General features: G+C 56.8%; 1 protein-coding gene across 1 annotated transcript in view; it reads right to left on the reverse strand.

Moving 5' to 3' along the window:
* The window catches only part of SLC7A5 (solute carrier family 7 member 5), a 33,533-nt gene extending 10,545 nt beyond the window's left edge, over nucleotides 1-22,988 (reverse strand). The window contains exons 1-3 of the mRNA XM_053554614.1: nucleotides 22,365-22,988; nucleotides 8,337-8,462; nucleotides 81-186 (exon numbers count right to left, since the gene is read on the reverse strand). Of these exons, the coding sequence (XP_053410589.1) occupies nucleotides 81-186; nucleotides 8,337-8,462; nucleotides 22,365-22,905 (773 nt within the window). The 5' untranslated portion in view covers nucleotides 22,906-22,988. The remainder of the gene's footprint in view (nucleotides 1-80; nucleotides 187-8,336; nucleotides 8,463-22,364) is intronic.

Genomic DNA, 22,988 nt, shown 5'->3' on the forward strand with positions numbered 1-22,988 from the left:
AATGTCCTGGACTGGAAATTTCTGGATGCCCGGGGATTGTGTGTCCCTAGGGCAAAGGATCCAGACGTCCCTAGACATACCATCCTCCATAGGCAAAGAGGCCGCTATACAGAGCCAGCACGATGTTCCCCACATCCAAATTGGTGCCTTCAAAGGAGGACTTGGGATCCAGATTAGACACGTCTCCTGGAAAGGCCGAAAAGACACAAGGGACACTGGTCACAGAGCGCTGAGCAGAGGCCGTGCTGCACGCTCTGCAAAGTTGCTGAAGCAAAACCCTATCACACATACAAACGCTGAGACAAAGGCTTCCATAGTGGCAGAGTGAACACACCTGAGAAGCCGCTGCCCACGCGTGTCCCAGACCCATCCAGGCTGGGAGCTGCAGGTGGAGGGGCTGGCCTGGAGGGACATGGCCCCAGGAAGACTCAGCCCTTGAGGAAAGGCCCTCAGACACTGGGCTACAAGGCTCTGCCGTCCCTGAGTGGAACTTGTCCCTGCCCAAAGGACACAAGGCACTGGACTTGGGGCCCAACCTGATTCAGGATGACCTTGTCCCAAATAAGGTCATCACATTCATGGTTCTAAGTGGGGCCACCATTCCACTCAGGAAGCAGATACCTGGAAAGCAGTGTCTGAGGAGGGTCTCCCACTGCCACACAGTGCCTGGCCAACTCCGAGACTCACTGTTAGATGGCCCCAGATGTTCAAACCCAGAAAAGACCGGCTGCCTGTGGGGAGCTGGGCCGACAGGCAGGGCCGTGGGAATAGCCAAGACTGAGGCTGCTCGCTCTCAGTGGACTCCCTGACACCTGTCTGTACCCTGCCTGCCCACTGCGAGGCTCCTCTGGCCTCCCTCCCTTCTGCTCTGATGAAATGTTCTGAAGAGCTCAGCTCTTTCACATCTGCAGAGGCCTACTATGTCCCAGGGCCCTACCAACACACTTTTGCTGGGGAGGCAGAGTCCACCTGCCCAGGAATGCTCCAGCCAGGGACCCTTCTCAGCAGTGGCTGCCGTCCCTAGCACAGGTGTGGCTGGGCTGTTCTGTGGAACTTCCCTAGGCTGTGGGTTGTCTGGAGGTCTCAGTGCAAAGTGCCACAGGTCCTAGAGGAAGGTGGCTGTGTGTGGAGGGACAGGCCCAAGACCTGGAGCTGTGGGTGCAGCCACCAGACCTGCTCCTCACATCCTCCACCGTGGGATGGGGTGGCGGAGGGGAAGTCAGTGCTCCTCTCTGGGCCGTGCTCTCTGCCTTGGGGGCCCTAGTCCACCCACCCCAAGACCCCTCCTGGTGATGGGAGACCAGGGACAGGGGAGCACAGGCAGGGATCTGGCAGTCAACTGCCCTGGGCCTCACTGGCACCCTCAGTGTAGGACACTGGCCCAGGATGGGCAACAGCTTTGCTGGGCACCCGACCAAACCCAGGCCATCCCGTCTCTCCACGGGTGCCATGGACAGGGTGCCAGGTCTGCTGCCCCAGGGCAGCGATGAGGCCTGGACCCCCAGAGCTTTTTCTGGGCTGGGGCTGGAGAGGCTGACTGTGCGACAGCTCAGTGCCCACCCCGTCGTCCTGCTGACTGTAGCTCAGCCTCTCATGGCTCTGAGAGTTACAGAGGGGCATTGGACACAAGGCGGCCAGCACATATGTCTATTTGCTCCATGGGCTCCTGCTCTGAGCTGTGTGCTGGTGGAGGAGATGCACCTTCTTGAGGGGGACTTGGGGGCAGTCAGGATTTAGACTCTGGAACAGGTGTTTCGACCCCGGAGAACAATAACCCCTACTCCCAGAGGACACAGGACACCTAGAACCATGTCACAGCAGCACGGGGGTGCGGTGCCGCTGGTACTGAGTGGTGGAGTCCAGGGGTGCCCCACCCTCCCAGGAGTCCCTGCTCCTCATAACAGGTGGTCTACGCAGCAGACCCTGCTCCAGAAGACAACACTGGCCAGAAGCCACCGCCTCTGGGCTGGGGCAGAGCTCCAGCCACTCCCCGCTGTCTCTCCCATGGACCCTGACTATGCTCAGTCCCCACTTCCACAGGAGCTCCAGGAGCTTCAGGGGCACAACAAACAGCTGTGAGACCTGGTCACTCGACAGCTGCCTGTCTTCTGCGCCTGGCAGAGGGAGCCCTGTGCCGCCAGCAAATAGGGGGCCGGAGGGATGATAATCGCTGTGGGCAGCCACGAGAACACGGAGTCTGTAGGCGTGAGGACCCGGGCTCAGCACACAGCCAGCGGCCCCCCACGTCACCTCTCTGGAGGGCAGGTGGGTGGCCTTCAGCCCCTTCGTTCCTGAGCCTGCCACTGCTCGTCCCTATGATGCATTTTCCCTGCAGGACCGGAGGGGTCCCCGTGAAGGCTAATGCACAACCAGATGCCGAGCGCCAGCGTCACAGACACCACAGAAACCCTGGGGACCAGGCAGAGCCAGCCTCTGTCAGCTGGGGTCCCCCCGAGAACTGGGGTAATTGGGGTAGAAGCATTCAGAAGGCCCCAGGGAGACAATGTCAAGGAAAACTAGCCCTGGTGCCTGCGTCATACGGACATAGCCATGGGAACCATCCACCCAACAGGGGCAGGGGGAGGAGGGATGGGGGAGGGGCGGGGCGCAGCCACTTCTACCCTGGTGAAGCCTTCTCCTTGCTAACAAATGCCTGGGAGGGCGCCCACCAATGTGCATGGGAACAGGACCAAAAGCTGACTTTCTTCCTACCCGGCTGACCCAGCCAGCCCTGTGGCTTCTGACTCAAGAGGACAAAGGCTCCCCACAGCCCCTGTGTCCCTTGAGACCTCGCCTGGCCCCCTGTGTGTCCACAGGGAAAGGCCTGGTCAACTGCTTGCCAGAGCCTCTCCTGCGCCCCAGGCACAGGGAGAACCTGCCATCTGAGGTGAGTGGGCAGGCAGCTGGGGAACTCCAGAACCTCAGGACTCACAGGCCTTGCCCCAGCCCTGGTCATACCTCCAGGGACTGAAGCTACTGGAAAAGAAACTCACTCCTCACACTGGGGACCCTGCACTGTGCCGGGGCCTCTGCCTTCCACCAGCTTCAGTCCCGTCTAGCTCCATGTGGTACACATTTAAGCCATACAGGGTGCTGAATGACATCCCCCCAAATTCACGTCCAGCCAGCACTGAAGGACGTGTCCTTATCTGGAAGTGAGTCTTGCCAGACGTAATCGGGTTAAGGATTTTGAGATGACGTCATTGTGGGCCCAAGTCCAATGACAAGTGCCTTTGCAAGACACAGGACAGACAGGGCAGGTCATGTTGGGAAGCATGTCGTGACAGCAGAGACTTGTGGGCTGTGGCCATGAGCATGGAAGTGGAGCCCTCGAGCTGGAAGGGGCAGGCAGCGGCCATTGGAACACAGAGAGGATACCCAGCCTGTCTTGGCCATGCCAGGAGCTCTGGCTCCATCCTTCAGCTCAGGTGGAAGACAGCAGCCAAGGCCTGTGCTCTGTTCCTCAGGCTGCTCTTGGTCAGAGCGGCAGGTGTAGGGAGGAGGCCCAGGGACTGCCATGCTGCTCCCTCTCTCCTGGGACCCCACCACAGGCTCAAGAGCCATGTCTCAGATGCCCGCTTCCCTCTGGAACTGTCTGTTGTCTGTGAACCATGATGGGGCAGGAATCTCATTTTGGAGGGACCCAGCTGAGACCAGTAATACTCACTCACCAAGGCCGCTGCCAAGTGTTATGAGCTCTGGAGTGGGGGTTGGGCCCTGTGCTTCAAGGTTAAGCTTGGCCTGGCCTCAAATCTGGGCTTGGGAAGTATCCTTCCCAGCTCCACAGGCCATGAAGACCCCCAAGGAATGCCACCCTCTCCCCTACTCTGGCCTCTGTGCATGCGCCTGGCGGTGGCATCAGGTGCCCAGGGCCTATCCCTTCATACTATGCCATAGCACAAACAACCAAGCTGAATCAGCACAGCACCACGGTGGGTAAGCACCAGGGAGCACTCACATTCGGCTCCACCTCAAGCAGGGGTCCTTCAAGGTGGGGGGGGAGGCCCCCCACCACACATGGTTGGGCAAGGCTCATTCCTGCCTGTGGGGCATCCCTGGTTGCCCCGCCTATGCACGTGGGTTATCTGTCAGGTGTGGCAGGAGTCCGGCGGTGTGCAGAGGCCCTGGGCATGGGGTCCTGTCATCCTGGTGTGACCCGGAGCTGGCTGAGATACCTCACTACAGAGAGGTTCCCTGAAAACCCCACACAGGGGAGGTGAAGCTGGGAGCTCCCAGTGAAGCTTTAGTTTGGCAGCTGAGGGCAGAGGTGGTGGTGTCTCTGCACGGGGTTCACTCTGAGGCTCCTGCTAGCAGAGCAGTACCCGACACTCCAGTCCTGCTGTGAACTGAACTATGTCACCCCAAGTTCAGATTTGATGCTCTAAGTCCCATGTGTGTGCATTTGGACACAGGGCTTCTAAGGAAGGAAGCAGTTACAAATATATGAGGTCCAGAAGGTGGGCCCTGATCTGACAAACCCCAGTGAGTTGCTCCCTCCCCCCATGAATGGGAGAGACCTCAGCCAAGCTCTTCCTGCAGCCCAGCCCTGTGGCACACTGACTGGGGACTGGTGGCCCGCTACTCAAGACCCGTGGTCTGTTTCCTGGTTGCCCAATCCTCAGACCCCACAGGCTTTCTGGGCAGTGGGCAAGAGGCTGCTCTTGGCATCCTGCCTGGGGCTACAGGGTCCCCAGAGTGGTGGGCCTCTCTCCCGCCCCCAGCAGTGACACCTCAGTGGCTGTGCTGAGGGCATCAGGGTGTGAGGCACAGAGAGGGCACATTTAGGCTTCTGGGGCGTCCCTTTGGGTCCCCTCTGGAACGTCCCATGGCAGCTGCTTCCCAGTCCCAGTCATGTCCAGGGTTCCTGTCCTTCCCTGCAGGACGTCAGCCCATTTTGGAGGGGAGGATGTTGAGGCTCCTGCCCCTGCCCTCTGCAGGGGCCCTGGCGGGCTGGCCCAGGGCCCACATACAAACACACGCATTTCGGGTGGCACCTGTGGCTCAGTGAGCAGGGCGCTGGCCCCATATACCAAGGGTGGTGGGTTCAAACCCAGCCCCGGCCAAACTGCAACAACAACAACAAAAATAGCCGGGCGTTGTGGCGGGCGCCTGTAGTCCCAGCTACTCGGGAGGCTGAGGCAAGAGAATCGCATAAGCCCAGGAGTTGGAGGTTGCTGTGAGCTGTGTGAGGCCACGGCACTCTACCGAGGGCCATAAAGTGAGACTCTGTCTCTACAAAAAAAAAGAAAAAACAAAAACACACACGCATTTCCTCTTGCTTGGACGTGGCCTGGGCACCTGGGCCTTTCTGCCCTTTTCGTGGACAGGGCAGTAGAGCAAATCTTGGTCCAGGGGAGTAAGGACCCCCAGAGAGGCAACATGGGAGGAGAGGAAAGAGAGTCTTTCTGGAGCCTATTTTATCTACACAACCATCTGACCACATCTGCTCCTGCCCCAGGAAAGATTAGCTTGTTCCCCCACAGACACTGTGACCGGAACAAAACCACAATGGAGCCCATTGTGCGGGGGGACCTGGCCACTGTCACTGGGCACTGATAGCCGGGCCTGCCCCCTCCCACCCGTTCAGCCTCAGAAACAAAGTGCCAGCCACCCACTTGTCTTTGGGAACGGCCTGACCTTGGGGCCGTGGCTCTAAGGGTTACTGTAGGTGGGGGGCCCATTGACAGAAACAGGACATGGCAGCACAAGGTTGGGCTGAGAGGTATATTGAGCCGGAAGTACCTGCCACCGTCCCCTCCTTCTCATTCAGCCTGGGTGCCCTGGGCCCTGCCTCTGCACACCCTTCTGTGGCACCCTCACCCCCACCCACAAAATGTGGGCAGCCACTCACATCTGAAATGTCTCCTCCTGAATATGCTGGGGCTAACCCCCAGGCCCACAGGCTCCCCACATCCCAGCCCAGCATAGCTGTGGCTCTGCCAGCTTCCCTGGAGTGCGGCAGGGCTGCCCCATCACACACTCACCCTGTGCCCGTCAACCCAGCCATTGTCTCTTGTCCCTCACCCAATACTCTTATGTGTTCACGTGTTGGGGGCTGTCTGGGGCCCCAGGCAGATGAGCTCTGGACAGCGGAAGGCCGAGTGAGAGGCTGAGGGTGTGTTCATAGGTCTCACCACCAACTCCACAGCCAACACCAGGGTCTACCTGGGTGCCCGGCACAGGTGAGGAAGAGCCTGCGTCCACAGCAGTGGAGCAGGACGCCCAGGGTGGAAGGCAGAGGCAGATGTGTGGGCCCAGAGTGCTTGGCTAGACCCTGGACACAGCCTCCAGACCCAGGGCCAGCAACCAACCTGTGCACGATCAGAGCCAGAGCCTCCTCCTGGAAGGACCCCAGGCCCCCCCAGCTACCAGTGTGGGGGGCCGGGGAGGCTGCCCGAGGGTTCTGTGCCCTATAGGGAAATAAAACTGGGCAACTGTTTTGGGAAAGAGGGATCAACATTCCAACAATGTGTCCTCTAGAAGGAAAGCATTCATCTGGGAACAAAACAAATCTCTTGAAGAAAAACAGGAGACAGGAATTTTTACAGATGTTGCACTATACCCCGGAGCTCAGAGGGAGCTGCGGAGGGCAGAATGTCTGCAGCAGCAAAACAGAATGAAAACATGCTACGCATTCACATCGAACAAAGGCTCCTTGCTGTCCCTAGTAGAGTTTGCTTTTCAAAAGTCAGGTTCCTCTTGCGTTCCTGGGATAAATCTCATTTAGTCATTGTGTATACTATATTTATTTTTATTTTTATTTTTTTTACAATTTTTTTTTTTTTTTTGTAGAGACAGAGTCTCACTGTACCGCCCTCGTTAGAGTGCCGTGGCGTCACACGGCTCACAGCAACCTCCAACTCCTGGGCTTACGCGATTCTCTTGCCTCAGCTTCCCGAGTAGCTGGGACTACAGGCGCCCGCCACAACGCCCGGCTATTTTTTTGTTGCAGTTTGGCCGGGGTCGGGTTTGAACCCGCCACCCTCAGCATATGGGGCTGGCGCCCTACTCACTGAGCCATAGGCGCCGCCTGTGTATACTATATTTTATTTGTTGCTTAATCTATTTTGGTAGTATTCTGTTGAAAATTTTGTATCTGTTTTCATCAGAATATTGGTCCGTAGTGGTCTTGTGATATCTTTAAAAAAAAAAACAAAACAAAAGTCAGGTTCCTCTCCTAACCCCTCCAGTCTCCATGTCCTCAGAGCAGGCCAGTGAATGCTCCCCCTACAAGCTCCCTCTCTGGAGCACACGGCTCCTGGCTGGACAGTGTCAGGTAGCACAGGACGGATAATTTTTCTTCTGCTCTAACACGGGTCTTTACCTGCCCAGCTCTCCACGAGGTGTGGGAGCACCCCAGCCCCACCCACCTCTGGGAGTCACCTGGGAATAAGGCCTCCTGGTAGCTACCGCCTCCTAGACATCTTGCTAATGGTTTTGCAAGGAATGACATGTTTGATAAAGATGGTCTAGCCTGAACCCTTAGGACGCTCACGTGTTCATGAGGAAGGGCCAGGCGTAGGTAGAGCCTCCCCAAGTACTCGATTGACGGGGACCATGCCCAGGCCCCAGGAGGCTATGCACCCAGCCTTCTGCACACTGTCTGTAAAGTAAGCCCCTTTACTGTGGTCAGCAGCGGGGACAGGAGTACCCTTCCAGGACACATAGCCAAGAAATGGGACAAGAGTGTCGAGACAATCCACACCACCCACAGATGACAAATAAACCCTTGCATGACGAGGAGAACACGCTCCACGGGGCGAGTCCACACCACCCACAGAGGGACAGACAAACCCTCGCGTGACGAGGAGAGCACGCTCCACAGGGCGAGTCCACACCATCCACAGAGGGACAGACAAACCCTCGCGTGACGAGGAGAGCACGCTCCACAGGGCGAGTCCACACCACCCACAGAGGGACAGACAAACCCTCGCGTGACGAGGAGAGCACGCTCCACAGGGCGAGTCCACACCACCCACAGAGGGACAGACAAACCCTCGCGTGACGAGGATAGCATGCCCACGGGGCGAGTCCACACCACCCACAGAAGGACAGACAAACCCTCGTGTAACGAGGAGAGCACGCTCCACGGGGTGAGGCAGACCTGGGCCAAGATGGTATGAGGGGGCAAGCATGGCTAGGGCGCCCCTGTGGGGCTAAAATGTTCCACACGCCCCACCCCAGGGTATGGCCATGGTCCATCACGGGGCACTCATGGCTCTAGAACCAGACCTGGGCAAGAGTTCCCCATCGCCCCAGGCACTGCCCCTCCTGGGCCTGACTCTGCACTGGGTGACCCTGGCACTGTGGACAGAGGCTCGGGGTCCCACACTCACCCTTCCCAATCTGCACGAAGCCCAGCAGGATGATCAGGGCCAGCGCCAGGAGCTTGGCGGCAGCAAAGGCGTCCTGGACCCGGGTGGCGGCCTTCACACTGTAGCAGTTCACGGCCGTGAGCAGCACTGTGGGGACAGAGGGAGGTGGTGAGTGTCTGGGGCAGTGGTCCTGGTGAAGCAGTCCTCAGCAGCAGGGGGAGGCTGAGAGGTGAAAGAACCCCATGGTGGGTCACGTGGCCGGGGCCAGGGCTTGGATCTAACAGAAACAGAACTGAGCTCCCGTCCAACACCAACCCTACAACAGTTTCTCATATTCTGGGACAGTTCCCTAGATCCAAGGTCAGAGGTTGGAAACATCAGACTCACAGAGGGTGTGACTGCAGGTGCCCCGGACACAGAGAACTTGTTTCCTAAGGGATTCTATCAAAACCGCCTTCCCTCCCGACCTGCCACACACCTGAAGCCCCACCCATCAGTAGGGGCTCAGAGTGCAGTGGTTTCCAAAGACTTAGGTCACCAAGGCCACTTGGGGATGACTGTCCAGCTGCTGTCCCCCAAACATTGCAGCCTGACTTATCAGATCTGAGAGGTGGGGCCCCTTTCCTCAAGGAGACCCTCTCGGGGCTGCATGCAGGTGGGTGCAGCTGTGTGGGACACAGGTTGGCTCTAGGCCCACTGCTGTCTGAAGGACACCATGTCTCACAGCGGCCAGAGCGACTCCACACAGACAGTTTGGGACGCCTGCCTGGGAAAGTGTGTGTGTGGCTCTGGTGGGCAGACGGCAGTGAGACCCCCTGGCCCTGCCAGGCCACAGCCCTGAGCTGGTATGTGTGTGGCCAGGCATGGGAGCCAGCCTGAAGCTCAGGAACATGGCCATTGCACAACCCAGTATGACCGAAATCACACCAGGCCCTCGACACCCCTGCTTCCTGCTCGCTCCTCAGAGCTCCAAGCACTCTCACTTCAGGGTGGTGAGACTGCAGGGGTGAGACGAGTGGCTGGCCAGGCCACCGGGTCCTTCCAGACACACACGGAGCTACCAGAGGCTTCCGGAAGGCAGGAGCGCATGAAAGGTCCCAAGGCCTCGGGCCCCTCTCCCTCTCTTTTCCTGACTCAGAAAGGCCTGGTCAACCCACGCCTTGGGTTTTTCCCCAGATAAACTAATTATACATAATTTTGCAATTTGAAGAATCAAGCCCCAAAGAAATAAATCTATAACAATTAACTGATGAGAACTGATATCCTGAGAAGAAAACCAGGAATGGCCCCTGCTGTGCTGGGGTGGGGTGCAGGGCCGGTGTCCCCACTGTGCCTGCACTCTGCCTTGCCTGTGCCTGGAATGGATAGAGTTTGGCTGGAAATGTCCTAAAGCAGTTATTTTAGGTGCTACTCCTAAAATGGAATACTTGAAATCCCCCTCAATCCCCCCCAAACTGAAGAGGGCAGGGACACAGGTAATGAGGTGGCAGGGGAGAATGACGACAGAGATGCCAGTGCCTGGGGCCTCCTGGGCCTCAGCCTTGCTATTCCCTTCCTCTGTGCAAGAGGCTGGCTGATTGCATCACTGCCCATTCATGCCGGCTGCAGGCTGGCGGGGGAAGCGTGGCCGAGCCTCTCCCGCTGCCGCCTGCCAGGCCCTCTGCACTGTCTCACACTTACCATCTCCAGTTTCTAAAAGGGAGAGTGGGCACCCTGCCATAGGCTCCGGCAACCAGAGGTAAGCCAGTGACACCAGGCACGCCCTACCCCCATCCCCCCTGCTGTCACCTCTGCTCTCTAAACACTTTACAGAGTTAGCCACAGGGGCAGCACCCAGAAAGGAAGGGACTTGCCCAGAAGTCTGGAGGCGGGGGCTGTCTCACTGTGCTGACGTCCTGCGCTGGGCAATGACACCACTGGTGCTGTCACGTGGGCAGGACAGAGGACAGGCCCCCACCTTAACGCCCTGCTCCTGCCCAGATCCGACCCAGCTGCTCTCTGGCCAAAACCAGCCCTGGCCACGGGCCAGGCGGACGGAGGAGCTAGCAGGTGCCAAAGCCTCCGCCACTCTGGCCTGAGCTCCTCTTTAGGTTAATGCAGATCTGTCTCATGACATTAAAAATAACCACAGATCCTGGGCGGGCGGGCGGGCGGGGTGGGGCTGCAGCCTCAGCAGTCAGCAGGGGACGAAACGGATCACAGAACAAAGGCGACTTGATAGTATTTATTTCTGTTAGAAAAAAATTGATGATGAAATTGTGACGTTCACTGACTTTGGACGATGAGTAAACAAAGGCTTTATTATTTCCTACAGTGTTCCTTTTTTTAAAATTTCAAGATGAAATATAATCTTAGATAAATAAGTAAATCTTTGAGCTTGAATAAGACTAGTCAGGAATGGGAGGTAGCCCCGGAGACTGCCTGGCCTCAGTTTCTCCCCTGGAGATGGAGCCAGGCGCTATGTGCACCCAGACCGCCCATGCTGATGGCTGTTAACCCGTGGCCCCCACACATGGGGCTGAGAAATGAGCAGCCGTGATGGCTGAGTGGGCAGGCAGGTGGGGACAGGGCAAGGCCAGGTCGGCAGGCCACATGGCGGCAGGAAGCTGCCCCTTCTGGGTTTCCCGAGTCTGCCCCTGGTGAGTGTACTGCGCCAGCCCACAGGGACAGCTGGGCTACGAGATAAAGCCCAACACCCTCACCAGGCGTAGAAGGCCAGGCTGGGCCTCTCTAGCCCCAGGTGTGTGTCTTCCCCACTCAAGTCCTGCTGTCCCCCACCTCGATAGCTGGTAGGGGCTCCCTGGGGGCCGTGTGCTGGAGACCCTGCCTGCTTAGGTCCTGCCAAGGGCTGGCTACCCTCTCACTCCCTCAGGGGTTCCCCTGCAGCCCCCACCCCTACAGCCTGGCATCTGAGCCACAAAACACTTTCATTTTCCAGGTGTGCCCAGCAATAGCAACACCTCCTGGGGGCCCCTCAGGAAGGCGGGAGCAGTAGTGACCCACATTACCCTCTACCCACCACTCAGGATCCCTGGGAATGTGGGGATCCCGTCTAGTCCTGCAGCCTGCTGTTGATGCAGCCTCCTGCCTAGCCCACAGCCTCCCGGTCTAGTCCTACAGCCTGCTGTCACTCCTCTTTGCCTCCCACCTCACTCACAGCGAGTTTGCAGGCAGCACTACCTGAGAAGGTACCAGACAGGTTTGCACACACATACATACACACCAGCATATACCCCCATGCAGACACATACACACCCATACACACAATCCTATTTGCAGAACACTAAGCTGCCTTCTCCCTGGGAAAGATGATTTACCTGAGTAGCACCCAAAGGCTCCTAGGATCTGAGGCCCTTCCCCTGCCTGACCTCACGTGAGCTCTCACCTCTGACCTCTGCAGCATCAGAGCCCTGCCTGCCTCCCTGAGGCCAGGATCTCTGCCTACTGGCCCTACCCTTCCAGCTCCTAACATCCTGCCCCACAGAGACCCAGTTTTAGGGTATTTATTCTGCCCTAGTCCCACAGCCTGTCTTGTCTAGTCCCAAAGCCTCCTGTCTAGTCCCGCAGCCTCCTGTCTAGTCCTACAGCCTGCTGTCAATGCAGCTTCCGGAGTCTGCCTTGGACGATTTGGCTGCCTCATTCACAAGGGAGGCCTGGACATGAGGGAGGAGGCTGTTTTCATTTTAAAAAGGGAAAAAAACCCACAGCATAAACAAAATCCTTTTCTTCCCCAGCTCAGGACAGTCTGCCAGGCTTCACCAGGCCTGCCTGGTCACTGGGCCTCGCTCCTAAGGCCCTTCGGGAGCTGGCCACAGCAGGAACAGCATGTGGGAGCCTGTGTACCCTCAGGTACTCCTGCTGTGTCATTCAGGGCTTCAGAGCACAGGAGTCTGAGACCTCCAGGGCCAGCTCTCGTCCCCACTCTCTCCAAACCCACACCTGGGAAGGCTGAGTGGACCTCACAAAATCTTTAGGAAGCCCATCATGCCGCCCCACCCTGTCTTTTTTGGTTGTTGCTGTTGCAGTTGTCATTGGTTAGCTGGCCCGGGCCAGGTTCGGGGCCAGATTCGAATCCGCCAACCTTGGTGTATGTGGCTGGCGCCACAACCACTATGCTATGGGCGCCGAGCCCCACACTGTCTTAAACAAGAGCGAGCCCCAGGACAGAGAGGTGCGGAGGGGCATGTGGTGAGCACATTCAGTTCAGGACATGGAGCAAAGCCACAGAAAAGATCCCTACCTGTGTCCACAGACAGCAAGGGTACGACCCATTGGCCATGGCTGACAGGGACCCTGCAGGCCCAAGGCACTTCCCCATACTACTAATGCCTATTCTTTCCAGTAACAAATGTGGAGAAGGCGCAGATGACTTCCTCTCCCCGGGAGACCCCTCCCTCCTGATGGGCGGAACCGTGGTTCTGCACACCTGACCTCTGGCCTTGGTGCTCAGGAGAGTGGGAGTGCTGTGTGCAGGGGGTGCACTGCCACAGCAGGACCCAGGCTGGTGTCCGAGATGCAGCCTTGTGTCCCTTCACACTCTGGCCCAGTGCCAGCCACCCTGCTGGGTGTACCCCGGGGGACTGAGCCTGCTGAGCTTCCTGGAACAAGAGATGCCCTCCAGCCACTTCCTCTGTCCTGTCTCCAGGCCTGCCAAGGAGCAGCCGTGCTATGAGCAGTTCTGGATAAAACAAACTCATTTGCCTGGTGAGTTTCTGACAGCCTAGCCCCATCTGTGCATGGCAGCTGTGGACCAGCTCCACAGGGTCGGCCCTTTATTGAAGCACCTGAAAGCACTCACAGAACACCCTGATTTCAAAAGCTTTGAGAGGCTCCCTGGTGGCGTGGCAGCAGCTGACCACTGCCACCACAGCTGGCCTGAGACCCAGCCTAGGCAGCCAGCCTAGCCGGCACTCGTCCAGCAGGACACTCGGCATTGCACTATCTGCAGCTGACCAAGGCTCCTGAGGACAACTTCACCTAAGTCCATCCAGCACACGAAGGGACCCCAAATTTCATGGGTGCCCGATGCACATGGGCTCATCAAAATCAGTGCCTTCCTCCCTGGCCCCCTGAAGCCCAAACATCCTCTGGGCTGGGTGTGACCCCACATTCTGCACTGGCTCATCTTCTGCCTCCAACTCTCTTGTCCCCACTGGCAACAGATAGGGTCCCACACTTCCTCCAGGACACACCCCAGGGATCAATCAACCTGGGACACCACAGAGCTTCTGATCAGGTGGGTCAGGGTGGGCTGCAAATCTGTGTTTCTTGCAGGTTCCCAGGGATATGGGAGCTGGTGGCCCACGGACCCCACTTGAGAGCTAGGGTGACTTCCCGATGTAGAATTCACCTATACTGGGCTCCAGCCAACAAGTACATTTGACCCAGTGACTCCTGTCCCAACTCTGCAAGGGCGACCTCACCTCTAGGCAGGGTGGGAACACTGGACCTGACATCCCTCCCTGCCCACTCCACTGCTTCCCACCAAGAGAGCTCAGAGCCTTGAAAACCAGAGAAACACGATGCAAATCCAGGGGCAGGGAGCTGCCTGGATGGGACCTGAGGGCTCCCTGGAAGCAAAGGGAACACATCCAGTCCTGACACCAAGGTCTCTGCAGAGGATGCACAGCCGTGGAAGCCCCGTCCGCACAGAGGCACCCAAGCCTGGTGCCCGCCCTCTTCACTTGTGGCGACTCACTGGCTCTCTGCACAAATTACTAATGGGCAGGCACCACACTTTTCAGTTCCCTGCAATCAGGCCTCGAACACATGCTGCCACACTTTTTCCATTCTTAGAGATGGCTGAGCTACGCCTGACCACACACAGCTCTCACTGGCCAGGGCAGAGGTGTCAGCAGCTACCAAGAATGGCGCTGTCACATTCATTTCAAAACAGGCTAAAACAGACACAGATTTTGTATACCCTGAAATCTAGTACACATCCAAGTCTTGGGGTGTACTAGCAGAACCCACCAAGAGCAACTTCCCATTTTATTGGATTCTTCTGATACAAGTGTCCTGGTGAAGAAGGTTTCCTGGGGGTCCCAGTTCCAAGAAATGGGAAGACAGGAAGGAGAGCCCCCACCTCATGACCTGAAACCAGGCCATGGTGGCTCCAACCCTGAGCAAGTTATGAATAGGACTGAGTATTGCTTCCTCTCTTCCTCCCCTGGCAGAAACACTGCTGCCTGCTATAGTGCAGAGGAATGTGTGAACGTGGCTTATGGCACCTGGAGAAGTGTCATCAATCTGCCTGGTCACTGCAGTGGGAACATCTGGGGAGGGCAGATGAAGCTGCGTACACGTGATAAGGAGGCCCCTTGCTGGCCGAATGCAGAACCTTTGCACCTGTGCCTGGAAACCCCCGCCTACTCCAAACCCTCTTTACCTCCGACAGTCACGCTAACAAGAAAAAGGACAGGAAACTCGCTTCAGTGACAGTATCTTAGGGCTGGAAGGAACTTACTGCATCCCGTTGAACACCCTCACTTGGAGTTGGAGTAAATGCAGCCTAGAGAGGCTGTCCCACTTGTTGAAGGTCACACAACAGGTCCTGGGAGTGCAGTGAGGACACCCAGGTCTCCTAAACCTACCTGTGCACAGGCTGTTTGACTGGGGTTTCCAACCCTGGCTGTCCCTGAGCTTCGAGGGACTCTGCTCATGAGCAGCTCATGGCCCAGCCCTGGGCAGATCAGTCCAGCCAAGTGCCAAGTAGAAACAAATGCGCACGACGAGCTCCCGACCAGGTGCTTGCTCTGACTTAGTCCGTGCACAGCTGCTAAAAATACGGAATCTGGGGCCTGCCCCCAATCCTGGTCAGGCTCTGCCACGGCAGACAGAAGTCCTGGGCTCCAGGCAGCTCTAGCCTCTGAGAGGGGCCAGGCTGAGGCGGCCAGGATGCAGCTGTGCTGGGGCCCCAGGTGGCTCCTGCTGCCTTCCTGCCAACTGCTCCCCTCTTCAGGCTTGCCTGCCCTGTCGGCGGTATCGGATTCTGGCAGCCCCTCCTCCCCTACCTTACCCCTGACTGACTGCTGGACACTGCCACCCCTGGGCTGCCAGATCTGAAACACAGGCCCAGAGAGGACAAGCACCTGTCTCCAGGTCACAGAGCTCAGGCTACTCACAGATCTTAAGGGACAGAGCTGGTCTGCTCAGGCCTTTTACAGTGGCTCTGGGTTCTCCCAGCTGCCTCAGGCTGCCAGTCTGTGACAGGGACACCCTCCATCTCTGCAGCCTGACCTATGGCACAGCCAGGAAGCCCTGTGAGCCCAGGGCAGAGCCCCACACTAGCTGTGGACAGCTCTGGAAGACAGGGACAGCGCACTGCACTGGCCACAGGGTCTCTGTGGCCTCGGTTCTGTCTTAGCTCCAGTGTGAGCAGGTTACACCCGATACGGTCTCACAGTGACAGCTGCTGGCCCACACCAAGGACAGGGTGACTCAGCACGGTTCGGGCTGTATGTACTATACTCCAAGAGCCCAGATGGAAGTCAGTGCAAATTCTTCACATAGTGGGTGAATCCCAGCGCAGAAGACACATGGGCAACGCCCCAGAACCATGTCCGGCTCTGGCGGGCAGGTCTGAGATGGATTCCCGGTGGCCCCCGCCCTACCAGCTCCCTATTGCACACGGTGGCTGAGGCTACCCGAGAGAGCCCACCTTCCTGCGCAGGGGGTCAGGATGCTGCTAGAACAGAGGAAGGGCTGCTGGATGTGTAGGATACTTGGCGTGTCTTGCAGACAGTGCCCAGCCTGGACGGGCGCTCTGGGAAGCCCCACAGGAGAGGGGACAGAGAAGGGAGGGGAGCGTGCAGGGGCGGGAGTGGGGTCCTCCAACCCACCCCAAAAGCTGGTTTGCAAAGTGAAGACAACAGTTGAAAGGCTTCCTGGCTCCCTGGGGCTTCCCATAAGAAATGCAGGGCCCCTCAGTCAGGGAGAGGAGCCATCCTGAACCTCTGATCCTCCTGTGCCCTTGCCCTGGCCAACTGGGCTGCCTGGACATGGTGAGGGACACTACTCCAGGCCCCTAGCACCTGCCACTCTCCCAAAATTCACATGGGTCCACATGCCTGATGACAAATGGTGGTCAGCATGGCGGTAACAGGCTCCTGGCTTACTCCTGCCTCAGTTTACCCATCTGTGAAATGGGGAACTTCAGACTAGGGTTCAAGGACTGTGACGAGAGATGTGGGTTCAAAGATGTGTCCTGCTGGAGGCACCACTCTCCTGGGGCCCGAGTGTCCACTATCATGTGCAGGCACCTGGCACACACTTCAGAGATTCTGCACACAGTACTGAATTATCAAAGGGTCTGTGACCCAGGAAAAAAGGGTCAGAAATGCCCATTGCTATCCCCCGTCTGCCGTGGGGCCATGCACTTCTGTGAACTTCCCCACAGGCCTCAGCCCCAAGTCCCGTGACTCGGCATGACCTGCTCAGGCGGCAGCAGCACTTTCATGTCTGGCTGGGAAAGTCGGATTTCAACGCTAATCACTCGGCTGCCGTCTGCGCGGAGCTCACAGCTTGGATTCCAGGGTCCACCAGCCACTCAGACGTGGTGCCTGGCTCAGCGAGGGGCCCTGAATCCTGGACTGGGTCTGGGCTTTACACAGGAGCTGGAGACAGTAATGGACACCTCAGGGTGGACGGGAAGGCCAGGAGGCTGGAAGACTTTGGGGGCGAGGCCTACCACCTTCCCCCCTCAGTACCCAGCTAATGAACTACCTTCTAGCCACCCACCAAAACCTACCCCTCAGGCACAGCAACCCCCACTGAGCCCTCAAGTGCCCCCCAGAGCCCACGGCCCCTGCTGAATCGCGTGCCCTGGAGGTCACATCCCTGGCATTCCCCACCAGCTTTTCTCTCTCTTTTCATTCTTGCTCTCCGTCCTCCTTACTAGAGGGCCAGCCCTAGGGCGAACAGGAGAGGAAGGCCGTGTGCACAAAAATGCCACGTAGGCCAGGCACAGTGGCTCACGCCTGTAATCCCAGCACTCCGGGAGGCTGAGGCGGGTGGACTGCTTGGAGCCCGGGAGTTCAAGACCAGTCTGAGCAAGAGCAACACTGTTTCTAAAACAAAACAAAACAAACTAGCCAGGTGTTGTGGTGGCACCTGTAGCCACAGCTACTCTGGAAGCTGAGGCAAGAGGATCGCATGAGCCTAGGAGTTTGAGGTTGCTCTGAGCTATGGATGCTATAGCACTCTACCCAAAGAGACAAAGTGAGACTCTGTCTCAAAACAAACAAACAAACAAACAACCAAAAAAAGTGCCTATGGCCCGAGTGCCATGCATGTTGCATGCGAAGCCAGACTCGTCAGACAGCCGCCAAGCACGGCTGGCATGGATTCCGTTTTGCCGTAAGAAGTGGGTTTGGAAGTGAGCTGGGAAGGCCCCAGTGGTTTCCTAGAAACAACCTGGGTTGCTCCCGATGAGGTGACTTTTCACCTCAGGCCACAGTCCCCACCCTCTGCCCAGCAGACCCACTGAATGGGAGCCAGGCAGGTGCACGGACTGGCTCCAGGGGGCCACGTAAGCTGGCCACTGCCTCCCATGAGAGGCCAGCCATGTCTTCAGCCGCCAGCAGGTTTCTTCCCTGACCCTGTGGGCCTGGGTGAGTCTCCTTCAGTGGCAGAAAGAGAGGTGACCACGGCTGGCTTTCCAAACTATGAGAGCTCCACTTAGTGAGACCACGCCCCGGGCTGGCCATGCTGCCTGCCCAACATTACCGTGAACCCCTCCCCAGCTGCTGTGCTCACTCTGGAGAGAAAGCTGTGGTCTGGGGAGGTCAGATAAACTGTCAATCCTAGGCCCAATGAGAATCTCGACTCCAGCCTTCGACTTCTGCCGATGAGGTAAATCCAGCATCGCTTGAATTTCATGTAAACACAACCACTTTTTTTGTTGTTGTTACAGATTTTTTTGGCCAGGGCAGGGTTTGAACCCACCACCTCCGGTATATGGGGCTGGCACCCTACTCCTTGAGCCACAGGCACCACCCCCACAACCATGTTTTTAGGAAGCAGTAAATAGCCCACAGGAGCCTATTCTCATGCTGATTTCACAGGGCCATCAAGAAAGAGGTTTCCAGTGGAGCTCCTCTGTCCCATGCCTGACTTCCTCCCCCACCTCCCAAGGCCAGACCTGGAGGGAAGGGTTTCCCCACGTTTCCCGCCAGCAGTGCTGCTCTGAGTGAGTCCAAACCCTTCCAGTGTGATGCAGGCAGAAGAAAGAAACCTGTGGGAAGGGTCTGGGGAATGAAAGATCACTAGCAAAATAAGAAGTCTGCTCTCAAATCCAGTTTTAGTGATGTCAGGGGCCCGCTCCCAGGGCAGTCTCAGGGGTACATGAGCTCAGGGACAGACCTGAGAGCCATGGCATGGCGCCTCGCCTTCCGTGGGACCAGGCCCAAAGCGGAATGGGCACGGAGCAGGCTTTCTCTTCCTGAAAAGGGACTCTGGAACCCAGCTTTAAGGTGTGGACATTAAAAACACAACTAGAGCCAGGTGAGGTGGCACGCACCTGTAACCCCAGCACTCTGAGAGGCTGAGACAGGAGAATCACTTGAGCTCAGGAGTTGAGACCATCCTGACCAAGAGTGAGACCCGGTCCCTACTAAACAAAATAGAAAAACTGAGGCAAGAGGATCTCTTGAGCTAAGAGGTTTAAGGTTGCTTTGAGCTACAATGATGCCACAGTGCTCTACCCAGAGTGACAGAGTGAGACTCTAAAAAAAAAAAGAAAAGAAAAAATGGGGTGGTGCCTGTGGCTCAAAGGGATAGGGCACCAGTCCCATATGCTGGAGGTGGTGGGTTCAAACCCAGCCCCAGCCACAAAAAAAAAAAAAAAAAAAAAAAAAAGAAAAGAAAAGAAAAAATACCAGCCAGACATAGTGGTGGGTGCCCATAGTCCCAGCTACTGGGGAGGCTGAGGCAGGAGGATTGCTGGAGTCCAGGAGTTTGAAAGTTTTGAAGTTGCTACGAGTTATGACACGTTGGCACTCTAGCCTCAGGGCAACAGTGAGACTCTTGTCTCAAAAAAAAAAGTATATATAATATTTATATAAATAAAAATCCACAACTGTTTCTGTGGCTTTTCACTGTCTAGAGAAAATTGCCTGCAAGCTTTAGGTTGGTGTCCAAGGCACACCTGGAGTGCCCCTCCCGCCCCAGAATACAGCCGTCTCCATCCACCTGTGATGCGGCCTGCACCTGCTGTAGGACTTCTCAGATCCCTCCTACTAGGGGAGGGGTCTCTCCAACCCAGGATGTCCACCACCCTTCTCAGACTCAAGTCTGAGCAACCTGTGAGCGACACCTCCCTTGGCCACACACAAGCCCACCTCCCTCTCTCCAGCAGCCTCTTCTTATCTTACCCACAGGCCCTAGACTAGACTCCCCACACTCCCGTGCACACACAGAGGAGGTCAGAGGACAACCATGAATGGCTGAGAACACATGACTAGTGCCCCCCACGCACACCAAAGGCTGGCGGTGCACTCTGTACACTGACACAGCCTCAAACACAAAGGAAGAACAAGTTGTACTTCACGATCCCACTGATATTTTACAGGACTAAGCTGACTGTCCACGTGTATTGGAGAAGGCTCTGGAGGTGCACACTTAGCCACGGGAACCTGGAGGCCTGGGGGGTACAGTACAAGGAATGTGGATCTCATGTTTTACTGGATACACATCGATATGGTTTGAATTTTTTTTCCCCCTAAGACACAGCCTCAAGCTTTCACCCTGGGTAGAGTGCGGTAGCATCACAGCTCACAGCAACCTCTAATTTCTGGGCTTAAGCGATTCCCTTGCCTCAACCTCCCAAGTAGCTGGGACTACAGGTGCCCACCACAACACCCGGCTATTTTTTGGTTGTAGTTGTCATTGTGTTTTGGCAGGCCTGGGCTGAATTCGAATCTGCCAGCTCTAGTGTATGTGGCTGGCGCCTTAGCCGCTTGAGCTATAGCGCCAAGCCTGGTTTGAATTTTTTTTTTTTTTTGGCCTGGTTTGAATTTTTTAAATGGTAATGCATTCTTGTATGACTTGTTGCTTTATTAGAAAAAGAAAATTAGAATACCCTCACCCTACATCTCCTTCCTGTGGGCCAAAGTAGCATTTCCCAGGCCTTCTTCTCCATGGCAGCAGGAGAGTCAGGAGGCCCAGTACCCAGGGACTCGTTTTTAAAGATGAGCTTCCACCTTCAAAGACGTTATCCACCTCCTTACATGCCAGGCCAGAACAGCAAGCAGGACCCAGAAATGGTGAAAGATGGACAAGCCCAGCTCTCCTAATGACAAAGCAGGTAAACAGCCGGGCGCAGGGGCTCACACCTGTAACCCTAGCACTTTGGGAGGTCAAGCCAGGTGGATTGTCTGGGCTCATGGGTTCGAGACCAGCCTGAGCAAGAGCAAGACCCCATCTCTAAAAATACCCAGGCGTTGTGACGGGCACCTGTAGTCCCAGCTACTTGGGAGGCTGAGGCAAGAGAATCGCTTGAGCCCAAGATTTTGAGGTTGCTGTGAGCTAAGGCCACAGCACTCCACTGAGGTGATAAAGTGAGACTTTGTCTCAATAAAACAAAACAAACAACAACAACAAAAAAAAAAAAAACACAGGTGAACAAAGTAACCTCTCTCCCAGAGGCTCATCTTTTGGCTTCAGGGGCCTTGTACATCATCCCTGAAATCTGCGTCTCCAATGCCCAACCCAAAGCTCCTGGTTTTCCCAACTCCTGGCTGTAGGCAGAGCAACTACTGCTATGACTATTCCTAGAACCGGACCAAAGCTTTTTAAAAGCCGAGATGCCTATCACCAAGATTCCCTAAAAGGGCAAACGATGTTCCCCTTCAAGGCAGTGTGGTTACTCTGCTTAGAGCCTCAGGAAAGCTCCTGATCGCAGGCAGCCACACAGAACCCTGTTGAGTTTTGCCCCCCAAGTGCTCTCATTTTTGGACCATGCCTCCAAGTACCAACAGGCCTAACCCTGAAATGCACAGTGTGGCACACACAAGCTCAGAAATGCCAAGAGCCCCAAAGGGGACTGCCATTCACAAGCCAGTCCAAGGAAGTACACAGTCCCCTGGGTTTCGTGATCATGCCCAGAACTACAAAATCAGCCCTCTTAGCCCTGTATCTATCTGTACGCACAGTGGAGTCCCAGGCCAAACCTCACATCAGCTGGCAGCTCTAATTGCAAATAAATAAATTTAAGTTTTGCATGGCTAGGGCTCCATCATAAACTTTGAAAACAGAAGGACATTTCCAAGGCCACAGGATGAACTTGAAAACTGCCAAGCACCAAAATAAATAAATAAAATTGTAAAAACCACGTGGCATTTGGTATAAAGTATTTATCCCCCCTGGAATGCCACAAGAAAACTGTTTTGCAAAGCAGCAGTTCTCTCTGGCATGGTGAACACACTAGCACTGTGCCCACCAAATTAGGACTATGCCCAATTGGCTATTTCTCAACACAACTCAGGACCCCCCCAGCCCTTGTGCCCCCAACACACACACACAGAATCTGCAGCAAGCTCCCCTCTCTTACTACCATTGGGCAACCTGTGGCGAGTTCAACACCGCTGCTTAGGCTGAGGGGGCAGCACTCACTGCCCAAATGCAATGTTATTACTACAGTACTCCTGTGAGTCAGCCTGCTCCGATTGCCGACAAGCCGGTTTGGGAAGCAGAAAAGAATGAATGACTTTTTTCCCCCTAGCTGCAATTTCCCCCTTGTCAGCTCGTCAGCTATTACACTCAAACAGGAAACCGAGTTGCTTGCTAGGTCACTCCACGTGGGCGCCAAGCAAGAGGCTGGCAATATTGCTCTGCAAGGGCCAAGGCAGAGGACTGCCCACGGAGTGTGAGGGTCAGGGCAGGGACCCTGACGTCTTCTCCCTGGGGTACTCCCTGAGCTGCCTAGAGGGGCGTAAACCAATGAATGAAACTGGGTTGAGGCCAGTGACTTAGAACCGCGGGGGACGGTCCAGGGACGTGGAACTGGGGAACCCAAGGACCACGCCCCCCCTTCCCGCGCCCGGTACTCACACACGCAGAGGCAGGCCACGAGCTTGGCGGCCTCCTCGGGCACCGGGCAGGTGGGGAAGACCGGCTTGAGCAGGTAGGTGGCGAAGACCAGCGCCACGATGTACTGCGAGGAGGGCCGGATGATGAGCAGCTCGATCCAGAGCTTGAGGAAGGCGGGCAGCGAGCCGTAGACCTCCAGCATGTAGGCGTAGTCGCCGCCCGACTTGGAGATGGTGGTGCCCAGCTCGGCGTAACAGAGCGCGCCCACGATGGAGAAGACCCCGCACACGGCCCACACCACCAGCGCCAGCCCCGGCGAGCCCGCCTCCTTGAGCACCCCCGTGGGCGTCACGAAGATGCCGGAGCCGATGATGGTGCCCACGATGATGGCCACGCCGTTGAGCAGCGTGATGTTGCGCTGCAGGGTCACGCCCTCGCCCTCGCCCCCCGGGGCCGCCCCGTCCGCGCGCTGCGCCGCCAGCATCTTCTCTCGCGCCTGCCGCTCCTCCTCCTCGGCCGCCGGGGTCGCCAGCGCGCGCCGTTTCGGGCCCGCGCCCGCCATGCCCGCCGCGCCGGCCGCCAGGGCTGAGACACGAGGCGCGCCCGGCGCAGATACCGGCAAAGAGGACACACCACGTCGCCCGC

Source organism: Nycticebus coucang, chromosome 2 (assembly GCF_027406575.1).
Source record: "Nycticebus coucang isolate mNycCou1 chromosome 2, mNycCou1.pri, whole genome shotgun sequence".
Classification (NCBI taxonomy): Eukaryota; Metazoa; Chordata; class Mammalia; order Primates; family Lorisidae; genus Nycticebus; species Nycticebus coucang.